The sequence below is a fragment of the Panthera uncia genome (genome assembly GCF_023721935.1).
Source record: "Panthera uncia isolate 11264 chromosome A1 unlocalized genomic scaffold, Puncia_PCG_1.0 HiC_scaffold_17, whole genome shotgun sequence".
Lineage (NCBI taxonomy): Eukaryota > Metazoa > Chordata > Mammalia > Carnivora > Felidae > Panthera > Panthera uncia.
In genome coordinates this window covers 95,005,966-95,017,838 of record NW_026057577.1, presented here as the reverse complement: position 1 = coordinate 95,017,838, position 11,873 = coordinate 95,005,966, and the positions used below count along the sequence as shown (strand labels likewise).

The following is an 11,873-nucleotide window of genomic DNA, read 5'->3' as shown; positions in this document are numbered from 1 at the left end:
TGATCCACCCTAGACATAAAGTGCCACAACTAGTGATGGAATGGCCAAATGTTAATGGAATCCCATTTAAGGAACGTGAGCTGTTCTCTAAGGCCCAGAGACTAGGAAAGGAGAGACAGTTCTCTTTTTCTGCTTTAGTTAACAAGCTATATTAGATATGTGCCACAAATTTGATTATGATTCTAGGTTTCAGTCATGTGTTAGTAAAAAGGTAATATATTTTCCCTCAATGAGTAAATTTAAATATATGCACATTGAACAGTAAATTTCATTTGTGATGTTTGTGTTGGATACACTGATCCAGGTGTGCTAGCCTGGCATTATGCAATAGATACTTATGGCAAAAAACATTTACTGTTCACTGATTATCTCACTCCTGTTTCCAGGCTGCCTTCCAATTAGACAAGGCATGTAACTAGTTCCAGTCAATGAGTTGTAAGTAGAAATGACTATATCAAACCCTAGGCCAACAAACAGAAAAAGGAATGTGAGCTCTCTATGCACTCTTTTCCCTAGTGGTAATAATGGAAGCCCTCTTGTTTCTCATATTACAGCCACAAGATGTTGATACTTGAGCCCTTCAGTAACTATGTGGAGCATAACTCCAATGGACCTTCAATGGACATGAAAAGTAGGCAAGAAGTATACATAGTTATATTAATCCATTGAGATTTGAAGGTTACATTGCTGCACCATAGCTCATCCCATCTTGATTAGATACAGCTGTGACTCACTGGGGATGGAGATACAAATCCCTGGAGTCACCTTTGGAAGTGAACCAAGGTTTTTAGAAACCAGGTTGGAGAAGCGATTTCATGCAGGACTGTTTAAATACTAATGATACCGGGGATGAGGTTACACAGCTTCCAGCTGGTTTTACCTAAATCACTGCTGGTCATCCTCAAGCAATTTTCTAGAATGGTGTATGAGAGAAATATAGCAAAGTTTCTCATATATCTTTTTAAGTCTGTGAGTAGGACTGGTGTACTCCATGTTAACTATTAAGGCCCAGTCACAGATATAATTATGAACATCACTATAGGCCATATTTTATGGAATAACAAGTCAATTGTAAATTAATTTTAACTGGCTATATTTGTTCTTATTCTCTGTCAGAGAAAATTGTCTGGGTCATAATGCCAAATTAGCACTTGAAGAAATATCTTGAGTAGATAGGACCCACCGTGAATAAACCTTTGGGAATGAGACAGATTTCAATGTTATCAGTGGCCCCAGATGAAAAGTTTAATGGAAGAGCGTTTTGACACCTTAGGATGCCAATACCTGGTATAAATCCTTGCTTTGGTAGCATTCTGGAGTCATGCACAGGATAGGTGGAACATGTCCAACTGGACTGAAAGTCTTGCTGGCTGATGGGTGCCCCCAGGCTGTAGCATCTCAACAGACAGGCTGTAAGAAATGGATATGCCAGGTAGGAACCAAAGCCAGGAGACAGAAAAGTTCTCTGGGAGTCATCAAACACTGCTCTGGGTAAGGATGCTTCTGGTTAAAAGCAAGATTTGAAAACTTGGTTTTTATCAGTTCCAAAGCTGCCACCAGCAATGAGGCAGTGGGAAGAGGCCTGAGAAAGCTGCTGAGGTTTGCATACCATAAGGGAGGGTGGTTCTGGAACTCTAAGCCACAATCTTGTTGAAAATGACAGCAGTAATGTGATGAGACTGATGGAGGATGAGGGTGGGGAAAAGATACCTGGAGAAATTGTCACTTGTAGAGTGTGGTAGAGGCTGCTTCAAGCCCTGGCATGAAATCTAGTGAGTAGGGTGGGCCTTACCACCAGTGAGGTAGCCCACTGCTATTGCCAGTTTACAGTAGTTACTCCCAAAACTCTAAATTCATGAAGATGTTGCTCATTAGATTTAGAATTTTAAATCACTAGCCACCCCTCTCAGTGGATTCCATTTAATGGATCACATGGGAATGCATGACATTCTTGAGAATGTCAGTTCTGAAATGAACGGCAAGTACACTAGAAAGTCCACCTCAGTCCATTTAAAACAGAGGCTAGGAATAGAGACCTGGGAGATACTTGTTTGCATTGTGGTAAAGGAGCATTAATAACAGCATAACAGAAAGTGATAAGACAAAGTTCAGAATAAGTCAGTTGATATGCCCTCAAAAGCTTATACCTGGAATATTGTACAGAATTATCTAAACTGTCTTAGGTAAAAGTTGGACAGATTGTTGGTGTTGGATATGGATCCTCTACAGTGGTCTGGAGGTATAATGGAGAGGGTTCATTGTGAAGGATTGTGCTCTAGTACCCTGAATAAAAGCAAAGAAGGAATAAACTTCTCAAATACAATTGCATAGTTGCATGATACTGTGTACTAGAGTAAAAAATATTGATGATAGTTTGGTACTGCTAAGTTGAGTAACTTTATTACAGAGAGTGCTGATGCAATTATAGTAGGACTTTCTTTCCTGAGGTAATAAGCTTTATGAGCTCATGCACATTTTCTAAGTTACAAAGTTCTGGTTGTACAGGAGATGTAGTAGCCAAGTGAAGCGGGCACTGTTGGCGCCTTACCCAATATCCCCTAGGCCCAGCTCTGAGTTCATCTGCAGCTGTGGTAAACAGTTTCTACCATGATAGCAGCTCCCCACCCAAGCGCCTGCCTCTCTGTCTGATGGCTCTCTGCAGCATCATAGGAGTTTGCTTAACCACACACAGGAGCAACTCAAAAGGCAGGGGAGTTAATTCCCTAGAAACAACTCCCAACAATAGTGAAAGGGAGAATGGTGAATTAATGCCCTAGCTTCCCAGCCTGCAGTAGAACAATTATGAGATGCCCTCCACACAATTTCTCAGAGAGTGCTCAACACAACTGAGCCCTCATCTCCCACTGCAGTAATCTGCTAATTAATGTGTCCTGTCTTAGCCTTTCTATCTTCCTGTCTCATTTTCCCATCCCCTATATGTGATTCCTGGGATTACCTCTTAAAAAACCACCTGGAAAAAAAAAAAACAACCTGGATCCATGTTCTTGCCTCAGGGTCTGTCCTCCAGAGAAATAGAACCAACAGTATAGACAGATTGATCTATATCTGTACCTAGATCTACATCCACATCTACATCTATATATAGATATTACAAAGAAGTGGTTCACACAATTAGAGAGACTGACACATTCAAAATCTGCAGAGCTAATGTGGGAGTTCAAATCTGAAGGCAGGCAGGCTGCTATAAAACCAGGAAGAGTCAATATGCCAGTTCAAAGGCTGTCAGGCAAGAGAATTCTCTCTTACTCTGGGATGGGTGAGCCTTTTATTCTATTTGGGCCTCTAATGGATTGAATGAGTCCCATTCACATTATGAAGGGCACATTGTTCTATGTAGTTAGGCTACTGGTTTAAATGTTAATTTCATCCCCAAACACCCTCACAGAAACACCAGAATAAGTTTGACCAAACATCTGGGCATTCCATGGTCCAGTCAAATTTATCCATAAAATAAACCATTATAAGGTCTGATTTGGGGGAAATCTTACCAAGGCAGCAAGCATAGCTCATCATTTTGGAGAACACTCCTCAATTTATAATGATAACGAAGCCTCTAAGGAGAATGTTTTGTAACAATCATCCACCTCAGGAACTGTACATTGCACTCTTTGACTGCTTGTCCACATTCCAACACATAAACTTATGGCCCCTATTAAGGAGGCACTCTAGCCCTCTGAGAAAACCAGACCTGGTGTTGCTGTCCATGAATTTGAAAGAGAAAGAGTCCAGGATGAAATAAAAGCTTTATTTGGCATGTGCACATTCAGTACACCCTGCCTGACATTTGCCCCGATCTTCAGGTACGTTTTGTCTTTCTCTGGAGCAGGCACTTAATTCCACTAATAGGGAGGTCCACGGGTTGCTTATTTCACCTACCCACACCACCCTTATCCTGCCCTTGGACAAGTCCCAAGTCGGTCCTCGGTTGGCGTCGCTGTCCGTGGTGCTGACCGAAAGTTCAGGCCTTCACGTTACACCTGTTTTCTACTCTTTGTGATGCCCACCGTGTTTTGGTTTTGTTTTTAATGCTCAAAATGATGATGCAGACTGAACGAGTGGATTTTTGAAGAATAAACTATAATTCAGGAATAAACATGAGATTTTTCCTGCTTGAGGTGTGTTACAGGATTTAGGGCTTGGGTTTTTGTGTCCCCATTCACACTGAAGAAACAATTTCTTGCTGCCCCATAATCCCAGAATGAGTTCTGGGATTTAGTGCAGTTGATGGAAAAGAGCAGAGTTAGAGAGAGAGAAACCAGGGCTGCAGCTTGTAGATTATTAACCATTAAAGAGGAGTCAATCTCTGGCTTGGAATTTTCCCCTTTCTGACCTACATACATTCCATCAGAAAGTCCTATGACTTCTGTCTTCTAAATATTTCTCTTGGATTAGTTTACTTCATCTGACCTCTGCAACTTCTTTGACAACAATGATCATTATCACAACCGCCATTACCACCCTCACTCTAGCAGTTCTAATTAGTATCATTGGTAATTGTTGGGATCATCCCTTTAGGATAAAATTTTTAAAGTAGAATAAGTCAAAGTATAGATATATTGTTTAAGTGTACCAATTTGCATTCTCATAAACGTTGTATAAGTGTGCAAGAGCCATTTTTACAAGGGTGGCAAAAACTCTAAGAGGCATTTACTTAAAAAATTAGTGCATTTATTGTATGTAAACTATATGTCAATAAAAAGACTAAAAGAAATACAAGAAAGAAAGAAAGAAAGAAAGAAAGGAAAAGAAAAGAAAAGAAAAGAAAAGAAAAGAAAAGAAAAGAAAAGAAAGGCTAACAGAGTACTTATTATGTGCCATGTCTGGGATAAGTGTATGTAGCACTTTAAAAAAACTTTTGAGGGCGCTTGCATGGCTCAGTCAGTTAAGCGGCCAACTTTTGATCTCAGCTCAGGGTCTTGATCTCAAGTCCCGAACCTGAGATCACGAATTCACCACCCAAGTCGGGGTTTTATTAAGCCCAGCGTTGGGCTCCAAGTTGGGCGAGAAGCCTACTTAAAAATCAATCAATCAAACTTTTGAGATAGGTTCTGTTTTACAGGTGGGATGTTGAGACTCAGTTCCAGAAACTTGTCAAGTTGAAACAAGAATCTCAGAGAGGGTCAGGGAAGCTTCCTGAGACCACACAGCAAGTGGCACAGCAAGAACTAAAGCCGATGCTGTCTTCTTCACCTCTCGCAGCGGAGACGCTTCCTTCCCTGCACCCCAGGAGAAGTGCAAAGGGTGTCTGAAAGAGCAGGAGACGAGCAAGGAGGAAGGGGAAGATTTATAAGGCAGCAGGCTGCAGCTGCAAGAGGGTTAGGAAGGGGGGCTTCCGGGGCTGCAGGGTCGCCAAAGCGGGTGTGATGCAATCACGCCAGCCCCTGCGTCAAAGGGCGGCTCCAAGGATGGGGGGACTGCGGTAGAGCTGTTCCCGACTGCCGCACACCTTGCCCCGGCCTCCCACTGTGGCCAGCCTACCTAGCCAGCAACCGCTGCTAGCAATCTTTGTCCCACGCCAGGACCACCATCCAGAACCACCGGTGACCCCTGACAACGGCTCCAAGCCACTGGTAACCCCTAACAACCACCGCCAGTTATCTGCGACACCTTACAATCCCTGCTAGCCACCCGGGGGCCCGGGGCGCGCCATGAAGTCTGCCTCAAGTTCCCGCGGCGGTGGGTCCGGTGGGCGTGGTGGTGGCGGCTGGGGTGGTGGCTGGGGCGGGGGTCGAGGCGGAGGAGGCAAAGGAGGAGGAGGGGATGGCGGCCCCGGAGGCAAAGGCGGTTTCGGGGCGCGGTCGCGTGGCTTCGGGGGCGGAGGCCGGGGGCGGGGGCGCGGAGGCGGGGACAGCAGGGACCGTGGTGGCAGCGGGCAGCGGCGTGGCGGCGTGGCCAGGAGCAAAAACCGCCGGCGGAAGGGCGCCAATGCCGTGACGGTGGAGCCACACAGGCATGAGGGTGTCTTCATCTACCGCGGAGCGGAGGACGCGCTGGTAACGCTGAATATGGTGCCGGGCCACTCGGTGTACGGCGAACGGCGCATCACAGTGACTGAGGGCGGCGTGAAGCAGGAATACCGCACATGGAACCCCTTCCGCTCCAAGCTGGCAGCCGCAATCCTGGGCGGGGTCGACCAGATCCACATCAAGCCCAAGTCCAAAGTGCTGTACCTGGGTGCTGCCTCGGGGACCACGGTGTCTCACGTCTCTGACATCATCGGCCCCGATGGCCTTGTGTATGCGGTTGAGTTCTCCCACCGCGCTGGCCGCGATCTGGTTAATGTGGCCAAGCAGCGAACCAACATCATCCCAGTTCTCGAAGATGCCCGGCACCCACTCAAGTACCGCATGCTCATAGGAATGGTGGATGTGATCTTTGCCGATGTGGCCCAGCCTGACCAGTCCCGCATAGTGGCTCTGAATGCCCACACCTTCCTGCGCAACGGGGGCCACTTCCTTATTTCCATTAAGGCCAATTGCATTGACTCCACTGCATCTGCTGAGGCGGTGTTTGCTTCAGAGGTGAGGAAGTTGCAGCAGGAGAACTTAAAGCCTCAAGAGCAACTGACCCTGGAGCCCTATGAGAGGGACCACGCTGTAGTCGTCGGGGTCTACCGGCCCCTTCCCAAGGGCAGCAGCAAGTAGCAGTCAGCAAGGGCTGTCCTTGAGATCTCCCCAAGACTGTGCTGTGTTCAGTATATGTGTTTTCTTTGTGTGTTGTTTTTCTTTCTTCTATTAAATGGTCTAAAGAAACAGTACCCAGGTGTATCAGGAGGCCAGACGGTTTTGCTGCAGTAACAATCAATCCCCAAATCCCCAAAAAGCTGAAGTAGCTCTTGATAGGAACCCATCAAGGGACAGCATGGGAGCTGTGCTTACTCTAATCACCTAGGGCCCTGCAGGCCCCTCAGCTTCTCTTCACACATGCTTTCTCATCACAGGGGCAGGGAGTAGAGAGCTGGGGAATTGCTATTAAGCCTGTAAAGTCCTCATTGGAATTGAGAGGGCACTTCGGTTTACATTGGCAAAGTTACACAATCAAGCCTTACTCCAGGGAGTGGCACTGGATATTGATGGAAAGTAGTATAGTGTAACACACTTAATTTGTCTGACTCGAACCCAAAGTTCCAGTACAATATATATTTAGTACTTTACTCCTCAACTAAGACCATTTGCATTCCCTAGTTCATTAACTCATCATACCAGCTCTGAGATGGCTTTGTTAAACATTTTCCTTTTGCATGGAAAACAACAGGGCTTCTGAAGGTACATTAGTTGCCCAAGTTTGTATAACTAGTTAGGAGATAGAATCTAAATCCTAATGTTTGGGCTCTAAATTCACTGCTATTTCCTCTATGCCAGTGGGATCTTAACTCTCCTCTGCATGGCCCACACTGGACAGATCGCAAGTCCCAACATGTGGACACACACAGAACGGAGTTCTGTGGTTTCATTGTATTCTTTCTTCCACTTCCCTGTGTTACCTTTAGATTTCAAAAGAGCAAAACAGGGCAGGGAGGTAGGAGATGGATCTACTTCACAGAGTGTTCCTACTGCGAGGCATAATATGCCCAAAGTGGTATCAACAAGTGTCTGAGAAACAACCATATAAAGGACTTCAGAAAGTACCTGTCTCTGAAAGCCATTTCCTACAGATCTTGAGTTGCTGGACTCATTACATTCAATTCTGACTCTCTAAACTAGCCCAAAGGGAGTGGGAGAATAAGCAATCCCAGGAGAGCTGGGAATGTTCCAAAACCAGTCCTTTAAAAGACATTTTATTTATTCATTTACTCATACATTAAAGAAAATCCCCATTGCCAATTGCCAAGGTCATTGATATTGAGTCTGGGAATTATTACTCAGGAATGCATTATTAGGAGAATGGTTCTGCCTTCCTAAAGATGTGCTGGGGCAGAGACTGAAGTTAGTCTGCATTTTCTGAGAGGATATTTCCTGAACAAAATGAGATAAATTAGATTTTTAAAAAGGCATCCATCCATCCCTCCTCGCCTCCCTTCATTCCCCCACCACATGCACACCAAAGCTATACTGCAAGCCAAGAGCTACAGTTCAGATTTGTTGTCCGGAGTGACACAGGTGAAATAGGGTGAATGGAATAAATGTCTACAAAAACCCAACTAGTCATTTCCAAAAAAGAATGTGAAATCTTCATTACAATCCTGAAAGGCAAGGATTGTTTTTCCCATTTAGTGAGAAAACTACAGTTCAGAGAGATGACATGGCTTGCTTAAGTTCTTCCCATAGGGCTTTCAGCCATAAATCAAATACACAGGAACCTGACTCAGAAATCTGTAGCCCTTCCATGGAAATCTATGCTGGCTCTTTTGCTTTGAAAAGCCCTCTTTTCAGTCCTAGGCTTATCAATTTGATGCTGGGATGAACCCCTGAGGCTGGGGATAGACTTGCAAGAAACTTCCAGAGCATTACAGGATCCAGCCTCTGTCAAAGTGAGCTCAGCCTCAAGAAGATACACTTGGTTCTTCTTTACAGGGTGTCTGTTCCCCAGGGTGGGAGACAGAACAAGGAAAACTCAGCCTCTTTCCTTGGCAGGAGAACCCTCACATGCATACACAGGGACAATTTATACTTCATGTCTGAACCTGCTTGAGATGAGACTATCAATGGAGAAATGGCATGAAAACAGCCTCCTAAAGATTGTCTCTGAGTTGCAGATGCGTTCCTGGGCCAATGGAACAACATGGTAAGTACCAAGAGAAATATGGGAATTAGAACTAAGGGAAAATAGGAAGGAAGCTAGAACCTGATTTGGAGAATAAAGGCAGGGAAAAGTATGGGACTATAACTCCAGGGGGCAGTGAGGCCCAGGAAATAGGCAGCAGTGAATGCTCAGGGTCACCTGAGATGCTCAGGGCCAAGAATGTTTGAGTTCCCAGAAGGTATTAAACTGTGATTTCTAGGTGTCTTAGACTGCTTGGGCCATCATTGCAAAATACCACAGTCTGGATGCCTAATTTTCTCACGTGTCTGGTGGCTGGAAGTCCAAGGGCAGGGTGCCAGCACAGTTGGTTTCCAGTGACCCTCTCCCCTTCACTTGTTGATGGCTGCCATCTCCCTGTGTCCTTACATGGCCTTTCTCTGTATGCATGGTAGGGGGCAGAAGGGGAGAGGAGAAGGGGATAGGGAAAGCTATCTTTTGTGTCTCTTCCTCTTTTTTTTTTCAATTTTTAATGTTTTATTTATTTTTGAGAGAGACAGAGACAGAATGCAAGCAGGGGAGGGGCAGAGAGAGAGAGAGAGAGAGAGAGACAAAGAATCTGAAGCAGGTTCTGAGCTGTCAGCATACAGCCTGACACGGGGCTTGAACCCACAAACCATGAGATCATGACCTGAGCCAAAGTCGGACTCTCAACCTACTGAGCCACCCAGGTGCCCCTCTTCCTTTTCTTATAAGGACACCAGTCCTATCAAATTAGGGCCCCACCTTAATGACCTCATTTAACCTTAGTTACCTCTTAAAGGCCCCATCTCCAAATACAGTCACATTGAGGGTTAAGGCTTCAACACTTGAATTTAGAGGAACACAGCTCAGCCTATAACACTAGGGAGGGACAGGAATCTTCAGCTAAAATGCCTCTCTTACTGGCTTGTGAAGATTGACTGAGGAAACCCACGTGCAATGCGAAATACCTGCACAGAGCTCTGCATGTTGTTCCTCCCTCCCAGCTTTCCTCTTATTGGCAATATAAGATGACAAGTTAGCTGAGAATTAGGAATTAGCATAAAAGCCAAAGGTTGCATTGGAATAGGGGTTGGCAAACTTAGTAGGGTTTCAGTTGGGCCCGATATTCAAGCTGAAAGCTGGATAGAAGTTGTTGCTGAGTTTCAGAGAATCAACTGCCTAGCAAGAGCCACAGCAGAGCCTGGCCCAAGCATTTAGTGCATGGCCTCCTGCAGTCACCTCTGCAGCAGGTGCATGAAGGTAAAAAGCTGATACTTGAGGATCAGGAGTGATGATCTCTGCGCCAAAGTAAGTCAGCACAAGCTGGTGCGGGGGAGCGGAGAACACACAGATCCAATCTCACCTACCCTCACCATCACCATGATGTCTGTCAGCCTCCCCCTGCCCAGATGCCTTCTGGGATAAAGGGAGGAAGAATAGAGAGGGTGAAGACCTGTGAGAACGGACCTTTATCCAAAAGAGACTGTTTTAAACTGGAAGAAACCAACTTCCTTTAAATTGGCAGTTTCCTCCTGAGCTGCAATCCTACTACAAAGCAAGATGCACATCTGAGCTGCAGTGAGTATGTTTGGATTCTGCTTCACTCGTATTTTTCAAGCACTTATGAGGTCTCAGGCATGGAGCTAAGCATTATTTGATTTTAAAAATATTATTTTACATCTCATTATGAGAAAAAATGTACCAGAAAAATACTGAAATGTAAATGTTCAGCTTAATGAATTGTTATAAAATGAACAGTGCTGTTGGAGCTACTTCTAATATTTGTGTGGTCTGGATAAAGAGAATATATGAAAGCCCCTGCCTGGCCCATGGCCTGCCCTTCCTCTTTCCACCCCTCATCTCCTGCATACCCTGAAAGGCCTCATGCACACGTCTGTAGTATCCCAGCCTTCAAATCCAAGTTCTGTCCCCATGCCCTTTAAATAGCCTTCTTTAAGGCACTCTATGGGACTAGAGTTGCAAACTGGAAGTGTTATCTCCCAGGAGAACTGGCCTGGGGAATACAATAGAAGCAGGTCCAGGCTGCCCAGGCTGGGTTCTGGTGTCTGATCCACGATCTAGAAGATGGGGACATGGGCTCCTGGGGTGCATGGCACTTGTTTCCTATGGCCTCCTTGCCCTGTGGGACAAGGTGCTGACAGAGGAAGGCCAGAGCAAAGTCCTGTAAAGTATGGGGCCCAGAGAAGGTGTTCTCATTGCTTATGTCTTAGAGTGGCCCCTTTGTCTCTCTACCCACACAAATGTCAACACTCCTTCTTAAGGAGGCAAATCTAACTCTTTGAAGTAGTCTTCCAGGCCTTTGGGCCCAGAGGAAATCCCTCTTCTGAAAGCTCTTGATTCATGTTCTGAGACAATATCTAACTATGCACATACTATGTGTCAGGTGCTTCCAGACAACTTGTTTAACTTAACCACCCCCTTGGAGGCAAGGGTTATTGCCCCCATATGACAGATCAGGAAACTGAGGCTCAGGAAAGTGATATGAATCACCCAATGTGGTTTGGTTAGAAAGTGGGAGATCTGGGATGTTCTAGAACAGGATTATGTTGTTTCTTTAAGTTAGTGAAATTAAAATCAAATACTCTAGGGAAAGACTTGGCTTTGGTGTTTTATTTTTTTAATCAGTCCCCCAGGTGATTCTAATGTGCACCCAGGGCTGATACCCACTATTTAAAATCCCATACCATTCTTGTCTTTGATTGGGAAAGGCAAATTTAGGACAGTATTTTGAATAACTGAAAGACAAACTGAATTTTTCTCCAGTACCTGCTGGTACTTGGGGCCTCTATGACAGGCCAGGATATTCCCTAAGATTCCAAAGACGAGGAGGATTAAAGTGTATGCTTGAAAACAAAGTTACCGATGTTGCTGTCCATTTCGGCCCTGAGGGCTGCATGCAGATCATGTTTGTCAAAAGTTCAGCTGAGCTGGGAGAGCACTGAGCTGTCAGGTGTCAGAATTAAGTTTTAATTACTGCCATGGAATGAGCAAGAAGCTAAAACTAGAGAAAGTGCTGACTCCCCTATTCCATCCGCCCTGCTTGAGGGTCAGGGAGATAAGAGCTCCATGATGGGGGTGGGCAGTCATCTCACACTTTCCAGCATCTGGAACAAAAGGCTTCAGCAATT

At 45.2% G+C, this 11,873-nt stretch overlaps 1 protein-coding gene across 1 annotated transcript; it reads left to right on the top strand.

Moving 5' to 3' along the window:
* The first annotated feature begins 5,669 nt into the window (after window positions 1-5,669).
* Window positions 5,670-6,718, top strand: FBLL1 (fibrillarin like 1). Its single transcript, XM_049648847.1, has one exon. The coding sequence runs from the start codon at window positions 5,670-5,672 to the stop codon at window positions 6,663-6,665; it is 996 nt and encodes a 331-aa protein (XP_049504804.1). The 3' UTR covers window positions 6,666-6,718.
* The last annotated feature ends 5,155 nt before the right edge of the window (window positions 6,719-11,873 follow it).